General features: G+C 38.4%; 1 protein-coding gene across 1 annotated transcript; it reads right to left on the bottom strand.

Annotated features, from left to right (window-relative positions):
* Positions 1–11,309: 11,309 nt before the first annotated feature.
* Positions 11,310–15,935, bottom strand: LOC113756467 (SUN domain-containing protein 2-like). The gene is made up of 2 exons (XM_027300144.1): positions 14,700–15,935; positions 11,310–11,881 (listed from the first exon to the last, which is right to left on the bottom strand). Exons 1-2 carry the CDS (start codon positions 15,783–15,785, stop codon positions 11,576–11,578), a joined length of 1,392 nt encoding a protein of 463 aa, XP_027155945.1. The 5' UTR covers positions 15,786–15,935; the 3' UTR covers positions 11,310–11,575.
* Positions 15,936–20,217: the final 4,282 nt, after the last annotated feature.

The following is a 20,217-nucleotide window of genomic DNA, read 5'->3' on the forward strand; positions in this document are numbered from 1 at the left end:
ATGTATGAGCAATTGAAGGTTGCCAACAAAATAGGCGTGATTCCCCCTCCAACTTACCTTCATGGCATGCCTGCTGGGTACAATCCACATGCTATTTGTGCCTATCATTCGGGGGTACCTGGCCACTCAACCGCCGTTTGTAGGGCACTTAAGCACAAAGTCCAAGACATGATCGAGGCTGGGGAAATAGTGCTAAGAGGAAAGGTTGGACAAGGACCAAGTGTAAACACAAACCCCTTTCCCAAACATGAGGACACTTTAGAGGCATCCACTTCCAGTGACGAAATCTGAGAATCTTGAAGGCACGTTGCACCGTTGGATGGCCGAGTATTTTCCCTCTCGAAGGGATTTTTGGTAAATCTAGGGGTTGTTATTTACTAAATTTCACAAAAACTGTTTTTTGCATATGTGAATAGTTTAATGAAGGCATCTTTTGCAATTGAGTTTATCTTGTTTCCACTTTGATTTGGAGTTGCATGAAATGCATAATGTGTTTGATTTAATTATTGTCTTGATTCTTTTAAATTCTTTTAAGATGGCCAAAGGTGAAATTATTGACCCTCTGAATATCACTGTTCCGGAATCCGATGAAGCCGCACATTGAAAATCCCTTCATTGAGGAATCCCTTCACTGGAAAAATCCTTTCATTTGAAAATTCCTTCATTGATAAATCCCTTCATTGAAAAATCCCTTCATTGATAAAAATTCCTCCCCTACCAAGCTCGAAGCTGATTGGTTAGAGTAGGGTTACCAATGATTGATTCTAATTGATGAAAAACAGCTGAATGTCATAAAGCATGACCTATGTCCGCCACCGATCTGCTGAAAAGGAAGCAAAGTGCTAAAGCGATGAAAGACGAAGTCGAAGGCAAATTTGTTTCAAATTGACAAAGCTTATTGGGTGTTCAAAGGAGAAATGGAAGGACAGACATTCCCTCGACCTATCAACTCAGACATGTGTAAGAAGTTCTTTATTTGATTATGCAAATGCCCTCTAGGAAATGATGCAAGAGACGAGGCAAAAGTCAGGCCATCTTCCTTTCCAATCAAAACATTTATCCCTAGTCATCCCCTTTGAGCTATCAGAACAATAATTTTCGTTTGGCAACCCCTGAGAATTGCAAACCCCACACTGGGGCAAATTCATTTTGAAAATGCAAAAAAAAGAAAGGAAAAGAAAAAGAACCCCACACTGGGGCAAATTTAGTTTTGAAGAAAAAATGCAAAAAGTAAGAAGAATGCAATGAAGAAAATGAAAAAATCAAACTGGGGCAAAATTTTCCTCAGTTTCGTTCAAAATTGGGAAATAATTTCAAAATGATGCAATTTCAGGCTATTTCACACCCCTCTCATCAAAATTTGCTTTCAAGCCTCAACTTTTTTCGAACACCCCACCTGACTTCATTTCAAAAAGCCCAAAGTCCTGGCTTTCGTCATTTGCCGTATTTTCTATTGGAAGTTTGCTAATCAACTGACAAGTGATGTCCATAATGCCTTCGCCTAATCTTACAAGGGAAGCGCATTTCACTGATGTCAGCAACCTTCAGTTCATATTCCTGAGTCGATTATGGTTGAGTTTTTCCATTGTTCCTTAGGTGAAAACCCGAAAGAGCACCTCAAAAGAAAAGGAAAGAAAAGAAAAAGAAAAAGGAAAACAAAACAAAAGAAAAGGAGTGGGGGCAACCTTGGTGAAAACCCGAAAGGGCGCCAAGGTAGGATTTTGCAGCAAGCGAGCACGAGGAAGAACGGCTGGTGATTTGGTTCATTTGGATTTCTCCTCATTTTGTCATACTTCTGTCAATTTTGAATTCCAGAACAAAGATGTCCAGAGAATTGAATATGACATTTGTTGGCCAAAACTGTGTCATTTTGTAAAACATTCTTTTGCAAAGCTCATTTTTTCAAATTACTTGCATTCATGGCATTTTTGTAGAATTTAAGCACAAATGGTTATGTGTGCATTCTTGTATGACATGTGAATTTTCTTGCATATTTCTTTCTTTATCTTTGAATTTTGGTGAATAACAATCCCCGTGGTTTATTCGAAGCATACATGGGTTCAGTCATCTTCTGAAAAGGGTTAAGGTTCAACAAAGTCAGTTACGCAGACTTCACAATATGGCAAAGCTCATACCTGATCAGTGTGTAAATCGGAAAAGCTTTGAAAAATCCAACTCAGTCGGCTGCCGCAACAAAAGTTGATAAAGGCATCGAAAGACTCATGTTTACACGATTTCTCAAAAGGCAAACGGATCAAACGATGGTGGCAATTTCTTTGTTTTCTTTTCTTTTTGCAGAAAAACTGCATGCACAGATGAAAGTAATCACACCTCGCACTGGAGTCGGTGTCGGAAAGAGTCCTCCGGTGAACAAAGGCAGATTGAAAATGTCGCAAGCAAATTTCATCAAAAATGCAATAGCATGGCGATATGGAATCAACTCTGGACTCACATTGCAAAAATTCATCATACTGGGGCAAATTAATTTCTTGGAAAGATTTTCAAAAGTCAAAAGAAAAGCAAAAAGAAAAATCATCAATCAGAAATCAACACAAATTTTATCAAAAGCATTTTTCGGGTCAGTCCCATGATCGAAAGCATTTTCGGGTCAGTCCCATGATCGAAAGCATTTTCGGGTCAGTCCCACGATCAAAAGCATTTTCGGGTCAGTCCCATGATCGAAAGCATTTTCGGGTCAGTCCCACGATCAAAAGCATTTCCGGGTCAGTCCCATGATCAAAAGCATTTCCGGATCAGTCCCACGATCAAAAGCTTATTCGGGTCAGTCCCACGATCAAAAGTATTTCCGGGTCAGTCCCACGATCAAAAGCTTAAGCTTATTCGGGTCAGTCCCATGATCGAAAGCATTTTCGGGTCAGTCCCATGATCAAAGCATTTTCGGGTCAGTCCCACGATCAAAAGCATTTTCGGGTCAGTCCCACGATCAAAAAGCTTATTCGGGTCAGTCCTCGGGTCAGTCCCACGATCAAAAGCTTATTCGGGTCAGTCCCATGATCAAAAGCCTGTTCGGGTCAGTCCCGCGATTAAAATCATTTCCGGGTCAGTCCCATGATCAAAAAAGCTTATCGGGTTCAGTTCCACGGTCAAAAGCTCATTCGGGTCAGCCCCACGATCAAAAGCATTTTCGGGTCAGTCCCATGATCAAAAGCTCATTCGGGTCAGTCCCACGATCAAGAGCATTTTCGGGTCAGTCCCACGATCAAGAGCATTTTTCGGGTCAGTCCCATGATCAAAAGCATTTTCGGGTCAGTCCCGTGATTAAAGTTTGTTCGGGCCAGTCCCATGATTTGAATTTCCTATCTCTAGTCAATCCCATATTTCTATCCGGGTCTATCCCGTGGGTCTATCCCAATTTTTAAATTCCTGCTCGGGTCAGTCCCGTTTTAAATTTCTGTTCGGGTCAGTCCCGTTTTCAATTCTGGTTCAGTCCCGTTTTATTTTTCATGTTCGGGTCAGTCCCGTATTAGAATTCCTGATCGTTGGAATCTTTTGCAGCCCAATAACACAGGTAAGTATTTGGTGTCTACTTCTTTGTCCCAAGTTTTTTCAAAACTCAGACAAAGAGGGGCAAACTGTAGACACCAAATTTTGAATAATTTTATGTGGCATCTATTTCATGATTTTCATTTTAGATTGCTTGCATTCGTTGTTTACTTTTAGTTTTAATTTTTGGTTTTAGCTTTTAAGTTTAAAGTTAGCGTAGAGTTTTTAGAAAAAAGAAAAGGAAGACATCAAAAATATGTTTTAGTCATTTTGTTTTTATTCAAAGCTTTCTTGAAAGAGAAATGAAAATGGAAAATCACAAAAAAAGGAGAAAAGAAAATTAAAGAAAAAGGAAAAATAGGCTTTAGTTGGATTGGAAAAATGAAAAAAAAGAGAAAAAGGAAAAAGGAAAATTTGTTCACAAAAATATGTTTATTTCTTTAAATTCAATCTTTGGGCACTTTAGTTATTTTTATTAAGTTATTTTGAGAAAAAGAAAATGAATGAAAATGAAAAAAGAAAATGTGAAAAGATGGAAAAATGGCCATTTTTGTTGTTTTTAGTTGTTTAGTTTTTAAATTATTTTCATTATTATTACTATTATTATTACCTGGTTTTTGTCAATTTGTTATTATTATTATTTATATTTTATCATTTCTATAATTATTAAGGTGAAAATTTAAAAAAAAAAAAAAAAAAAAAAAAAAAGGGATCACGGCCTGCAAGCTGCATTTTTGGCAGCTTGCAAAGGGCTAGCTTCGTACGTGCCATTGAAGGGCAGGATTAAGGCAGAGGCTGGCCTTCATCCTGACCATTCAGTGGAGGGTTTAAGAGCCTTGGAGTTCCATATAAAAGCAAGGAGAAAGGGGAGCCGCAAGGGGGTTTTTTCTGGAGAGGGCATCGACAGGCAAACAGAAAAGGGGAGCAAAGAAAAAAAAGAAAAGGGTAGGGAGTTTTTTGGAGTTAGCAGCTGGAGAGCAAAAACAAAAGTACAGAGAGCTAGTGTGGAGGAGAAGAGTGAACGGCTAAGGGGAGAGGAAAAGAGAAAGACGAACTGTGAGAGGGCAGTGTTTGTAGGCAGCCGAGAGCTTTGAGAAAAAGGCTAGAGCTTTGAGAGGAGGTTGACGGCTATAAACCAGAGAGAAAGGAGGATTGCTGGGGGAGGGGTTGCGGATTGCTGAAGGAAAGCAAGACCAGAAAGTTTTGATCGAATCACCTGAACCTGTTCTCCATTACTCGATTCAGGTATTGCCCTTTTCCTTTTAAGTTGAAAGCTTTTGCCTTTAGTTGTTTGATTGCATTTCTGTGTTATTACTGGTTTTGGTCTTGCTTCAATATACCTAATGGTTCTTGTTTGGGTACTGCTAAGTTTGGGGGTTTGGGTAAGGAGTCGGCCTCCTGCATTTTGGTGTCTTGGCCGAGAGGAAATGACCGAAAGTTTCTAACTTTGATTGGCGGTTTGTTTTAGCTTGTGTTTAGAGCCTTTCTCCGTAAGCTAGTGTCATGGGTTTGTATATTTTTCCCTCATGCTGTTTTCATGAATTTTGGGTCATCCTTATTGTTTTAAGCCTGGCTCATATCATGCTTCATCATTAGATGTAGGTAAAAATGGAAATCTGGAATTCTGGTTTGAATGATAAAGAGCTGCTGCATTTTTTTTTCGGTGCCTTGGCTGAATTTCATGGAATAATTTTGGGGGAGAGGATAGCCATGTTGAACCAGTGGTAGACTGAAATTTGAAGTTATGTATGAGTGTGGTAGATAAATGGTGAGTCCGATGCAGTGATTCGACACTTTAATCTACATGAATTGATAGCTACTAAATTTCGCCGCAACAACAAGGGCCGTTGCATTTTTCTGTGTTCGTCTTCTTCTCCGTGGCTGGGTTGTTGATTTTTCATACTTAACCTGCATGCCCAATCTTATGTTTGAATAGAAGGAAAGAAGGTTTGGTATTGGGTTTGCATTCTTTGAATCACAGGAAATGTAAACTAGCTGGAATGTTGGCTAAGTAAAATAGATCTCCCTAAAAATTCTGAATGGTGGGTGAGTTGTCTTGGACCAATCTGAGTCATGAATTCGTTTCTCGTTCCAGATTTCTCTTTGTCTTTTGTATGTATGAAAGGTTTTTTTTTAGAATGAGTTTGCAACCTTTAGCGAGTGCTGGGAAACTGGATTTTCTTCTTGGTTAAAAGCTTCTCTCTTGCCGCATAAGGCTGCTGAAGTTCCAAAGTCTTGGCTGGTTCTCTTTGGCTGCAGAAATGTTTCCTAAGCTTTGCATGAAGTCACCTGAACTGTTCAGATTCTTGCATGTTTGTTGGTTGACTTTTGGTGTTTAAATCTACAAATTGCATGTTGCAAAGTGAGAGGATTGTATGGGAGTTTTGTTTGGATTTGATGGCATTTGAAAGCTGGAATTTCATAAATTGTAGCAAGTGCCGAATTGCAGAAATTTTTTTGCAGAAATGTTTCCTACGTGAGTTGCATGCTACTGTATGGAAATGTTATAAAAATTACTTTTGGCCCCCCAAGTCTCCCCTTAAGCTACTAAGGCCCAAAAACTTTGGAAACTTAATCAATTGGATCCCTTGTATTTTGCAGCAATGCATGATGGCCCAATTACATTTCACGTTCTTGCAATTAGGTTCTAAGGTGTTTGCATTTGAATCAAATTGATCTTTATTATTTACTTGGGGACCTTTGAGTTCTTAAATGCCTCAATTAAGTTCTAATTTTTTACAAATAGGTCTCAGAATAGTTGAATTTCGAGCCATTACTTGACTTTTTTTTCCTTTGCCTTTGGACCCTTGAAGTTCTTAAAAATGTTTGATTAGGTTTGAGTGCTTAGTTAGCGTTCGCAATGGAGTCCTTGGTAGCCTCAACTTTGCAATTCGATTGCTCGTTTGCTTTCATTTGTTTGGGTGGTACTTATTGCATGAATTTGTGAACTTTGTGTCTCAATGAGCTTGTGTTTGCCTATTTCCTTTAATTTTTCCAAATAAATTGGTACCTTGACCATTTCTTTTATTTTGGAGGATAAATTAGTAATTTCACTACGTTAGGGCGTCGCTTCAAGGGAGGTACACCCTATCCCTCATTTTGCACTTCATTTGACCCTATGTGATCTTATGTGTTATGTGAATATGCCTGTCTACTTCGCTTTCCTTACCTCCTTGCATGCATTTACTTACTTTTTACTTTTATTTAAGTTTTATGGGGTATGTGTACACCTCTTGGCTTGTAATAGATAGGGCTCGGAGAGCATCTGGTCCATTTCCCCTTCCCCTTTATGCTTTTATGGGGTATGTGTACACCTCTTGGCTTGTAATAGATAGGGCTCGGAGAGCATCTGGTCCACTTCCCCTTCCCCTTGGTGGCTTGCTTTTGTTGCTACATGTTTAATTGCTTTATTAGGCTCTTGCATCTAGTCGAGCATGCTAAGTGTTACGTGTTACGTGTTTACGAGTGTTTTGGCATGTCTACTTGCTTTCATAACCATGAATGAATGGAATGGATGAATGTACGTCACCACACTAGTCCAATGCTAGTCGTGGCTCATTATTTCATTAGGAATTCATAGAAAGGGCTAGCCCAACGCTAGACCCAATAGGATTTTTCCTTTGTTTTTCATTAGTACATTATTTGCCTGTTCACTACATATCATGCATTTTTCCTTAGTTTTATCATCTGGCATGCTCCTCGAACCTCTTTTCCCCTCATTTTAGGATTTTTTGCATCTCATACTAGTTATAGGGTTCATTTGCTTGGAAGTCCCCTTAAATATGGGATATAGACGAGTGTGGCTTTTCCTAAAGCCTTAGCACGCTTGTATCCTCTCTATAAAAGGGCAAATTGAGTCACGATTTAGGTCTCCCCGTACCCAATATGCATGAATTCCCTAGGCTCATGCATTCTCAATCCACTCTATCATCACACTTTCACTTTTGTCTCATTTGCACACATGCACCTTTTTATCACTTTCACTTGCACACGAACACTTTTTTATCTTCACTTGCACACGAACACTTTTATCTTCACTTGCACACGAACACTTTTATCTTCACTTGCACACGAACAGTACTTTCATCTTCATTTGCACACCGACACTTTCGCACTTTTCTTTAAATTGCATACATGCATTTTGCCCACTAGCACTTGGAGTATATTTTATACATTCAAGGACATTTTCTTTGTACACTTCCACTCACACTATTGTTTTTATTACTTTTTCACACAAACGCACATTTTTCATGGCATGCATTCATCCACTCATTTTTTCACGTCATTTAGGTTTAGGTGTGACCTCTCCAAAAGGATCATTGTTGGGCTTCACAATTAATGTGATTGGCATCACTCAACCTTTGAAGAGAAATTTCCCCCATGTCCCCCTAGGTCTAGGTTTTTGCATTCATATAGACATATCCAAACACGCGATGCATACCTTGGGTAGAAAAATTAGGAAAAATTGGTTTAAGTCACGCAACTAGCCTTGGCTAGGTCGAAGGGGTGCTTTGGATTTTTATCCTTGCCTTCCCCTTCGTCAAATGTGACCCCCGATCCCTCTTTTGGTTACGTAGACCCAAAAGTTCTCTAAAAGGGTTTATTTACTTTTTTCATTCAAAAACAAAAATCATTTTTGGGTGACTTGGTACACCCTAACTCTATACCAAGTGGCGACTCCATTTTTCAAGAAACCCTTTTGAACTTTGTTTGGCCAAAATCGTCGCATTCTAAAGTCCCATGGCCTTTTTATTTTCACTATCACACGTTCACACACACCACACACTCGCATTCGAAAAGTGGGGCGCGACAATTCTCTTTGCTCCATTGTGAAATTTTGAGGCTATCTAGCCTTTTAGTTAATAATTGGCTGTGATTTTTCTACAACAAAAAAATTCTAGTTGTGCTCAAATTCCTTTTTCCTATCAAAGAAAATGTTTAACACATCTTTTTTTAAAATAAAACTTGATATAGATAATGAAGATAAAATAAATAGAGAACATGAATAGTTGATTTCATGTGGCTCCTTTTTGATGTGTTGTTAATTATATTGCTTGTGAATATAAAATTGTGAAACACAATTCATATTGTTTAATTAATATTACAATAGAGTTATTTCAATAGAAACATAAATTAGTAAAATCTCTGTAGTAGTTGCATTTTGTAGATTTTGCGGTTGGGTCTTGACTTGTACAAATGCTACACTTCTCCTTCAAAATAAAAAGTTTTACTTTCTGCAAAAATTTTCCCGTTTCATGGCTTCTATCTTCCTACTTGTAAATTGTAAGCTTTCCTTTTTTCCAAGTTTTTTTTGTTTTGCTTCAATGACAACATCCCTATAACTTAATCTATCCTATTTACAGAGACGAAAAATCTAAAAAAAACTATATAAGATACTAGTAGATATATAGACCCGACTAAATCAAAGAAATGATTTGACACATCTTTTGAATTTTTTTCATTATAGGTAGGCGAACCCCAACCTACGATTGAAAGAGGGATTTAATCCCCTTTTTTATGGCCACAAAACCAATGACCAGTGGTTGCTTTCCTTTTCTCCAAGTGGAATGTAGTTTTTGGGAAAATTAGTTAGTGGTTGCCAGTTGCTCGAGTACTTCTACTGTTCTTAACTTCTTTTTGAGTATCCAACAAGTCTAGTAACGTGAATAACAGCCAGATTCGTAACTTGCGCCTCGAGCTGTATTGTTGTTAGTTTCAAATGAAATGATAAATTGTACAATTACAACTCAAATGTACAAATGATATATTGGACATACAAATAAGAGTTGAATTGTACAAATGAGACTTGAAGTGTACAAATTAACTTTGGAGAAAACAAAGCAAACTGGAAACTAGATTAGGTGCAAGATCCTGATGAAATTCAAACCAGATCCGGAGCCGGATCATGATCAGAAAGGTCCAATTTTTTGTACTTCGAATATGGCCTTAGGTCTGATATAGATCATGAATGATCCGGCGTCGGGTTTTCATTCGCCTATTTTACAAACTAAATCTGGCCCTGAATATGGGTTTGTATAGACTTGGATCCAGGCTAGATCCCATATAAAGGCCAGAATATTTTGACACCTTTTCACCTAAAATGGTGGGTTTTTTTTTTTTGTGTCTAAGGTTGTGTTTTTGTAGACACTTTCTCCTGGAGCTTTGGAGATTAGTGGAAAAAACCATTTTCCTATAAATAAGCAAGTCTCTTACATCAAAACTTACTCCAAGTATTTTGATCATTCTTTGTGAGAAAATTTGACATATGCTATCAAATTTTATCATCTCTTATTGTATCCTAGAGTAATTTTCTGTATCCCCTAGCAAATATTTAGTGTAGTGGGGCCAAATAACATCAAAAAGACATTATTGTTATTCAAACCTCGAGATCATCGTCCAACTCCTTTTCTTTGTAAAATATATCCACATTTGCGTGCTTTCGTATCAAATACATCAACAAGCAGTACTTCTTTTTCTTTTTTTTTCTTTGTTTAGATCTAATAACAGCAGTCTCTCACACACCTACTGTAGAAAGGGGAAGCCGAACTAGACTTGCATGAAGATTAAAGGGAGACAAAACTCACATCCAAACCAAATAGGTGCACTACGAAACACCCTCTAAATTTTGTAAAGGAGAGCAATGCTTGCGCCTTGAGCAGTACTTGATCTTCCTTTTGAACACCATTCCCTCATCATTTCAGAGCATTGTTTATCTTCAAGGAGACCACTCTTAATTCATCGGGAGGATTGTGTGCTTGTGCTAGCTGTACCTATTATAAAGTACAGCCATGTTTTCTATCAAAAAAATAAAAAGGCCAGCACATTTGGTTCAGCACATTATATCATCTTTTCCTTTCTCCCCCTTTTTTTCAGCACATTTAGTTCAGCAAGGCATTTGTCTGAGTTAACTAGTAAATGTGTTTGGATAGCCAAATAATGGCCGGAAATTTTTTGCTTACATTACAAATACAATTCTTAACATACTTTTTTATCTTCCCAATTATTTTTTTATCTCACATACATCACATCATAAATAATACTACAGTAATTATTCCAAATAATATTTCAAATAATCTCCTATCCAAACATTTATTGCCGCCATAGGGAAGCAGATACAGAAGTTTAAATAAAGTGTCTGTTTCAATCTATTGGCAGTTGCATGAGGATTGAGATACATCCGACTTGCACTATCTGTTCCCCCTTTTTTCAGCACATTTAGTTCAGCAAGGCATTTGTCTTCTGAGTGAGTTTGGATAGCCAAATAATGGCTAGAAATTTTTTGCATACATCACAAAAATAATTTTCAACATACCTCTTTTTCTTTCCAATTACTTTTTTATCTCACATACATCACATCATAAATAATGTTACAGTAATTATTCCAAATAATATTTCAAATAATCTCCTATCCAAACATTTATTGCCGCCGTAGGGAAGCAGATACAGAAGTTTAAATAAAGTGTCTGTTTCAATCTATTGGCAGTTGCATGAGGATTGAGATACATCCGACTTGCCTTGGAGGGTGATCTGTTAGCCATAATCTTACTTGGTCTTTCTTGTGTTTCTCGTGTTTTTATTGTGTCTGCTTTTGGGTTGTCATATTGTAAAATTGGCTTTTGACAATAATAGATAAGAATTAATCTTATATACTTTGTTAATGTATATACTATCACCGTTAGATATATTACACATGTACAAATTTCAAAATTTGAATTTAAAATTCAAAATTTATTTATGTATCATCCATCTAACCGTAACCGTGATAGTGTATACAATAATAGTATATATAAAATTTACTCGATAGATAAATATATCAAATACCATTAGACATCTTTTCTGCAAGAGGAAAAAGATTAGGAAGCACATTTACACATCCACGTTTGAATAACTTATGAACTAGATACAGAGCCCAGCGGATAGAAAATCAAATTCCATCAAAAACTACATCTAATCTGTTAAAAGTTCAATCTTCCCATTAAAAATACCCTAAAAGACCCAAAAACTAAAACTTAACAGAAAAGTAACAAAAATTGAAGAACAGTTGGGGAAGTGGTAGCACACTGAAGGCTGATCAAGATTGCATGGCGAACGTTGAAACAGAGTTGGGTTCCTGACCATGTACCCTTAAGCGATATATGCATGTATGAGAAGGGCTACCGTGGTTGGATGAAAATTCAAACTTAATCATGTTAATGGCATTAGCACGTGCAGAGTCCACAACATCAAAAGTTTGAACATTGTTCTTCTCTAGGTCGTACACGAACTCTGTCAGAAGCAGCATCTTCTCAGCATCAGCCACAAGATCACTTGAATCTCCTTGCAGCCACCCGGAGACCCTGCAGTTTTGGGGAGCACTGGACCTATCATAAGCAACGCTCTGTCCAGGACAGAAGTTGAATTTAGTTTCAGTAACAGAAGTTCGAGGGCACTTTAAATTATGAGCAAATTAAGTATATTAGCAATTAAAAAACAGTCAGCAGCTAACAAACTAAGAAATGAGACAGAAAAGCCATCAGGGAAGTGAATGCACAATTCAAGTCTAGAAAAAACCAAAACAAGAGAATATAAATAACCAACCAGCTAAAGAGCACAGCAAATCCTCATCCACAAAGTACAAATGCCACCACAGACATGATAATGGAAAATTTTTAAATAATTCAGTGTCTTTGCTTGACTAATGACAAACAGATGAATACAGATGGAAGTAAATAAGAAGCAAAAATGTTATCGTGTACAGTGACCATTCACATGTTCACCTAAAGCAGAAAGTTAGCAAAGAATTTCCAAATCTCACAAGCTGGTTTACAGACGAAATGGAGTAGCTGCAAGAATGAACCATGATTGATTTTGTACTATACTTTTAATGGGTGCATCAACATGATGTGATCAGAGATAATTAGAACATTACTGCTCAGAGCAAAAAGTTGCATGAAAACAACAGTATACTTTCCCAAGTCCATAAGAATTAGATACTATTGACAAAAGGGGAATTAATGACAGATAGTTGCACTTACCAAAATACATGTTGCAGGACATGAAATATAGGAAAGTGCAAGAAATATTTTCAATCTTCCTGCTAACCAAATAGATAAAATGATAACCAACTTTTTCTCCAGTTTCCCGCTTTTCCTTGCTAACACAAACTACGAATATCAAATGCAACATTCAACCTAACTTCACACACAGGTGACCTGTGGGCAGATCCACAAAGATAACCCAAACACCTAAAATTTGACAAGACATGACTAGATTTGACACAGCCTAATCAATAGATGAAATGTACACTCTATCAAAAAGATTCACCAGATATTTCCTCTTGTCAACTCAACTCTTAATGAGGATTTCCCCTCTGAGAATGTGTCAATTTGGAGTGATCAAAAAGGTATTCATTCTATTTATTTCATGTTCTTCAATAAAAAGGCATTTTTTTGAGCCCTTTCTCTTGATTAATTCTTGGTTGAAGGTAGAAGTTTCTAGTTACAAGCGTTCAATTCTATGAGAACATAAAATCCATGAAAGTCACTGAGAACCTCTAAACTAAAATAACGAACCCCATCTGAATGAGTTTTTTTCAGAAGAAGAACTATAACTGCTCCTAGTGGCTTGAGACTTTCAAGGATATAAAATCCATAAAGACACATCCCTAACATCATTATACAGCTCTTTTTTAAAATGTGTACAAGGTCCACTAACAGTAATAGTCTCCTGAACATCAAATGCTGAACATGATTAAGGAATAAAATTATTATGTATCTGGTCGCCTGTACCTCTGATTTATAATCCACTTCACTAAAGCAGTCAACTTCAACAATTGTGATGCAAAACATATATGTAACTGATCAAGTGTACTCTATAACATATTTATCCATTTCATTATAGCGATCACCTTTTCCATGTGGGAAAAAATTCTTGAATCTTCTTACCAGCACGGAGAGTATGGAGTTCACATAGGGGAAAAAGAGAGTTGTTAGGTAAGATGAGTTAAACTCTTGCTCTTTTAAAGAAAACCAAACTCTAACATGCACCCCTTTATTCTGTAAATACTTTGACGAGTCTTTTTCTAGCATTTAGACATAAGAATCCCTATTGCAAGTCCTACTGAACATGATCACCATCGACCAATAAAAGTGATGACTAACTATAAAGCATTCAAAAGAAAACAATTCATACAAGCTGAAATACTGATTCAACATCTTAAAGGCCAATGACCATTCATCCTCAGTTACCTCACACAGGCAATTTCATCTCACATTACTCAGATAGAAGTCTTAAGTGTCAATGCACAAAGCTGACGAGTAACCAAAACACATGCCATCAACCATACTATGAACCAAAGAAGCTCCAGATTGATCATGTGAAAATATCTGAACAGGTCACAAAAAGAATGGAAATCTAAAGAATGCGGCTGTTGAGGTTTTTACCAAAATTTAGAAGATAGTCATTATCCATTGAACTACACAACTAAAAGAAAAGAAAATATTCCAAATTCTCACTACTTTAAAGAAAGTTGTGATCATTCAAGTCATGCTCTAGTCAAAAAAAGATAACAACACTTCTTTGTTCACAATATTTTCAACAGTAGAGGTAACCATTTTAATTCAACATGAACTTGGTTCCAATGTACTAGCTAGACCAACAAATAAGAATTCACATCTTTCTGGTCTCACAAATAATGCTTGTTGACAATTTCTACTTTCTTCTGTTCTACAAGCACTGACAGACAAATCTAAGAAGCCATCAGAGCAGTAGGAACCCAACTCTAATTATTAGAACATAAATTTTTTCCTATTTTGTTTGATAATGTAAAAAAATAATAATAAAAATTGAATACCAGTACTGGATACTTCCTGAGAGGTTATCAATGCAAAGACCGATACTTTCTCAGTTACCCTAAGCTTAAATACTAAGGTATCATCTGATTTGGTCCGCATTCCTAGCTTACAACCAGTCTTTGCTTAAAGAAGTCAATTACAGTAATCCATAAGCAACTAAAGAAAAGAAAAGAAAAATGAAAGTCGGCAACACAGCAATTAGTTCAGGCATACACTGACCTCAAATGAAACAAGTAATCAATCAATTCAAGGACACACATAAGTTGTACGTTCTGACAATCAACGACAAAAAAATAGTCTCATCATAGTAAAACTTAGAAACTTAGATGAATAGTAAAAACTAGAAAGACATGACAACATCACCTCAGCAGCATGTTCCAGCGTTACAGCCTCAGGAATGATTGCCGTCCTCAGTTTGATTTGCACAAACCCACTGCTACCTTTAAGGGGGAAACACTGACCAGGTTCGCCAAAACTTGGACGCAACATCTTCTCAGCATCACTGTAAACCTTGTGCCGATTGGTCAGCGGGATCCAACTAGGCCCACTTATCAAACCCCCCGGCGTATAGGGCTCTGAATGCTTCAACACCATGCCTCCAGCAGATGCCAAGGCATAGTCCACTCTCCCTAATCCATCAGCTGCATGCTTCTCTATCTCCCGCTCCACGATCCCCCTCGCGAAAACTCTAACCTCATCAAGACTCACTGAATCCCCACCTTTTCCCTTCTTAAACTCCTCCAAAAACTTATTGAATTCCTCTTTTGATAACCAATTCTCCATCTTTCCTCCCAATTGACCGACAAAACTTTCCAAGTCAACAGTCCTACTACCAAGTTCTTTCAATTTTGCTTCAATTTCCCCACTCTTCGCATCAATTTTCTCAAAAATTTCACCTTTAACACTCCCGATCTCATCCCCAATCTTCCGATCAAGAACGTCCACTTGCACCTGCATCATCTTCATCGTCTTCGCCGTAGACTTAATAAACTCCTCCACTTTCTCCATATTCCCCTTATAATCTCCAGGAACTAAATTAACACCCTCCCCGGTTAGCCCCCCATTCTTAAGCGCCAATTGTCTAACAATATGAGCCAACCCCAGCAAAACCACCAAAAGCACCAAATTCTTCGCGAAAATAGTAATTACAGTCAACCACCACGGCTTCGCCGGCTTTGAACTAGGTTTCCGAGCGGTAGCCGTGGCCCGCCGAGGAGTAGGTCCGTTATTAGGCAAAGATTTCCTACCCAGAGCAACTGCATCTCGGGCTGCATCGCCGACGGTTAATTTCGCATGGTCAGCAGCGGGTGACACAGTGGTAGTAGCAGCGGCGGTGAAATTGTTGGGTTCGGCGGCGAAGTCAACTGAATCGAAAGGCTTTCTCTCGACGTGCCGGCGGCGAGCGGTGGTGGAGGGGTTGGCGGTGATGGAAACTGTAGAAGCCGACATTTTGGGGGGAAATTTTGAGGAAACCCTAGAAGTAATTGACGGAAAAATTATTTCCGAACTGGCGAATTTGAGAGAAAGCGGGGGAGAGAATCGAAAGTGACTATTTATATTTGTTTGGATTTGGAGGGCTTTGATCGGATTTGAAATTCTAATCGGCAACAAAGACGCAAATTGTAGTTGAAGGGTATAAATAAAATGTTAACTGTGAATAATTATGGAGGTTAATATATTAAGCACCGATTAAGTGAAGACGGCCCTGAATTTTTCTTAAGGTTACAAAAGTGCCCCGAAACTATCAATTTCAGCACTATATGATCTCGAATTATAAATTTACATGATCTATTCCAATTAATAAGGTGCTAGAGGATTGAATGACTAAAAATTCATTAATGTTCATGGATCTTTTTTTTTTTTTTTAATGTTCATGGATCTAGATAACTTGTCAAAATGTAATAAAATAGACTTATACACATAGATCAAGAAATGCTCAATATGCATATATGATTCAGTTGTGGAGAAAGGAAAACCATTTTGCCCACTTAATAAATTTCAGGGATTTTGACTAGCTTTTACTAGTTAAATTCCTTAGTGTCAAATTGATTGGAGTACATCATGATGAAATTGTCAATTCAAGGATTGGAGTATATCATGATAGAATTGTTCGTTTAAGGATGCATTGTATTAAAATTGATAGTTTAAGGGGTATTTTGCAACATAGAGAAAGTTTAGTGGGTATTTTGCATTTAATTTTGAAGCACCCCTAACTTTCACAGTGTCTCACTCTCTATATCACTCTCTATTCCACTTTTTATTATATTGTTATTTCTCCTTCACAAATATCATATTTTAATTCTTTTTGTTTTCTTACAATCCAACAACTATTAATTGAATAATATATAAAATTTAACAAACTCAAAAATAAAATGCATAAAATGAGATTTTTTTAATGAATTTTTTGCTATGTTTTTTAATTTTATATTATATATTACTTTTTTGAAACTATTGTATTTATTTTTTAACTTGGTTAATAGTTATTAGATTTTAAGGAAATAAAAAAAACTTAAAATATGATGTTTATAAAAGAGAAATAGTAATATAATAAAAAATCGAATAAAAAGTAACACAAGGAATGAAATAGAAGATCCACTGCGTTTTATTTCTCGCTTCCAGTGTCATCATGTGCAAATAGGCCCAAAGACCTTAATTAATGTCCTCATATCTAGTCCATCTTCTTCTTCTTCTTCTTTTTTTGACTTGAAGTTATTTAGATAGAAACTTTAACAGAAAAGAAACTTCTATCGTTTTCTTATGACACCTTAAGATATTTGACTCTCGATTTTAGATATTTGTTTTGCTTTGGTGATGCGCAAAAATATATAAATACATGCTTTTGAGAATTCAATTGTTACTTGGAGGAATAAATAGAGCAAAATTGAATATTAGTTGTTTGGCCCCAAAAAAAGTAAGGTTTTAGATGTACTTGATAATTTTCTCTTATTTTGTTAAAAAAAGGAGGTAAAGTTTAGGGTCAAAATTTTAAACATTCACTGAATAAAAGGACATATATTTGAAGAATTAATTACATTTACCTCCTTAAAGTTTGACCAAATTGCCAATTTACCTCTTAGGTTTGGCCAAACTAGGGAATAGTCCCTCAAACTGAGAAGCTCATAAATTCATAATGAATACACCCCTGCCATTACTTCAGTAATGTTAGATTCTATAATAGGGGTGTATATGAGTCGAACCGAATTTGAATAGTACTATATTCAAACTCAACTCAATCATTATTGGCACCCTACTCGATGCGAGCTCGAGCTCGATCAAGTTAGGGTAAAAAAACTTGAACTCAACTCGATATGGTTCGAGTCAAGATCAAGTCATATCGAGTTCGAATACTCGATGCTACTTTTGAGCATAGAAGCTCAATCAGACCCCATTTTCGAGCCTTTAAGCTCAAAACCTAGAGAATGAAATTGAATTGTGTCTACTTCAATTTTGTTGACTAACCACAAATTGTGTCTACTTCAATCTTGAAATCAGGCCATTTTGAAAGAGAGGCCAATCGCTTGAAGAGCCCGCAGGAAAGACTGAGGGATGAAAAGCGAAGAAAGAACACGGACCAAGGGGATGCGCGACCTGGTCAGGCACGAAAGAATACCTTCGACCGTCTACTCAGGAACAGACCCTTTGAAAGAGAGAGGGCCTGGACTTCCCTCACAGCGCCCAGGGCCCAGGTCCTCGCGGTAATGGAACAGGAAGGTCTCTGTCGATCCCCCCGACAATTGGTTGGTAATAAGAGTAGAAGAGATCAAGGTTTGTATTGCGCTTATCATCGTGACGTAGGGCATGATACAGAGGATTGTCGTGACCTCAAGAAAGACGTCAAAGAGCTGATCAAACGACACTTAAGACAGTTCATACGGAACGGACGAACTGACCAGAGGAGAGGGGAGTATAAACGGGAACGCGCGAACTACTCACGCAACCGACCTCGGGGTCCTCGGGACCGAACTCTCGAACAGGAAGTGCAGAACTTAGCCAGGGTAATCAACACCATCGCAGAAGGACCTATCGGATGAGATAGTCACGTAGCCCGGCGGAGCAACCGCCCCTTTCTAGTGGAGAGAATCCGAATAAACGATTGAAAATGTACGAAGAGATCATTTACGGTCCTAAAGACGCGGTACCTCTTGCTTCCAATAATCACGAGACCATCGTGATAGAGGTTATAACGTGCAACTACAAAGTAAAGAAGGTGTACATAGACAATGGGAGCGCCATCAATGTGTTATACTATAAGACCTTTAAAGAATTGCAACTGGAAAACAAGCAGCTCATCCCAATCCGAACTCCCTTGATTGGTTTCGCAGGTCCGCCGGTAAAATCAGAGGGAATGATAACTCTCATTGTCATGGTGGCGGTCTCACCAAAGTGCCGAACTGCCCCGGTGAATTTTGCGGTGGTGAAGGAACTATCGTCATATAACATGATTCTGGGACGACTTATCCTGAACGCTCTACGAGCTGTCTGCTCGACTCTGCACCTCAACATGAAATTCTCTATGCCCACGGGAGTAGCTGAGGTGCTAGGAGACCCAAAGGTAGCTCGAGCCTGCTACATCGCCACTCTCAAGGGCAAGGAGAAGCTAGTAGCTCAAACAGCCTACCTGGAGCCCTGGGAGCCAGCGGAGAAGAAAGAAAGACTGGAGACGGATGAGAGACTGCTCGAACTGTCGATCTGCAAGGAATGGCCGGATCGTGTGGTTAAGACTAGCTCATGCCTGAGGGAACTGACCCGGAAGGCGCTGGAATCCCTTCTGGCGGAATATGCAGAAATCTTCGCCTGGAGTGCGAATCACATGCCTGGGATTTCGTCCGAACTAGCAATTCACAAGTTGCACGTAGATCCCAACGTTCGACCTGTGAAGTAGAAGAAGAGGAGCTTTGCTTCCGAACAGAATGAGGTCGTCAAGGAAGAGATAGGTAAGCTATTAGAGGTAAAGATCGTGCAAGAGGTCTATTAGCCGACCTGACTGGCCAACCCTGTGCTGGTCAAAAAAGACGACAAGGCATGGAGAATGTGCATAGATTTCACCGACTTGAACAAGACTTGCCCAAAGGATTGCTACCCTCTTCCTCGAATAGACCTCTTCATGGACTCAATTATGGGGTACGAGATCTTCTATTTTCTAGATGTCTTCAAAAGGTACCACCAGATAGCCATGGCTGAGGAAGATCAGTAGAAGACCTCGTTCATCATCGAGTACGGTACCTACTGTTACGTCACCATGCCATTCGGACTAAAAAATGCAAGTGCGACCTACCAAAGGCTGGTGAACAGGCTGTTCGAAGATCAAATATGTCGAAATATGGAGGTCTACGTGGACGACATGCTGGTGAAGAGCAGAACTCAAGAGCAGTTCATCGCGGACCTTAGAGAAATCTTCGACGTCCTTCGGAGATCGTGAATGCGATTGAACCCTAAGAAATGCACTTTCGAGATCAGGTCGGACAAATTCCTAGGATACATGATATCCAAAATCGGAATAAGAGCCAACCCTGATAAGGTAAAGGCCATCATGGATATGGCTCTCCCCCAGAAACATTAAGGAAGTGCAGCGACTAGCTGGTAGGATGGCAGTCTTAAACAGGTTCCTATCAAAATTGACAGTTCGAGGTTCTCCTTTCTTTAAGGCCCTAAGAAGAGGTCCCCAGTTTGAGTGGACCTCTGATGCCAAAAAGCATTCGACGAACTGAAGGCACGCATCGCCAAATTGCCTACCCTAACTTCTCCCGAACAGGGGGAAACTTTGTTCATCTACCTAGCGGTGGGAGAGGAGGTAGTCAGCACGGTATTAGTTCGGGAGGAAGACAAGGTCCAAAAATCGGTGTACTATGTCAGCCATGCTCTGTAAGGGGCGGAGATTAGG

Source organism: Coffea eugenioides, unplaced genomic scaffold, assembly GCF_003713205.1.
Source record: "Coffea eugenioides isolate CCC68of unplaced genomic scaffold, Ceug_1.0 ScVebR1_2364;HRSCAF=3379, whole genome shotgun sequence".
NCBI lineage: Eukaryota > Viridiplantae > Streptophyta > Magnoliopsida > Gentianales > Rubiaceae > Coffea > Coffea eugenioides.

What these genes read in the sequence shown, in the direction of transcription:
- LOC113756467 (XM_027300144.1), bottom strand. Translation starts at nt 15,785, where the DNA reads ATGTCGGCTTCTACAGTTTCCATCACCGCCAACCCCTCCACCACCGCT. An exon ending in CGCTGGAACATGCTGCTGAG is followed by an intron (nt 11,882 to 14,699) that starts GTGATGTTGTCA and finishes TGTCCTGGACAG; the next exon opens with AGCGTTGCTTATGATAGGTC.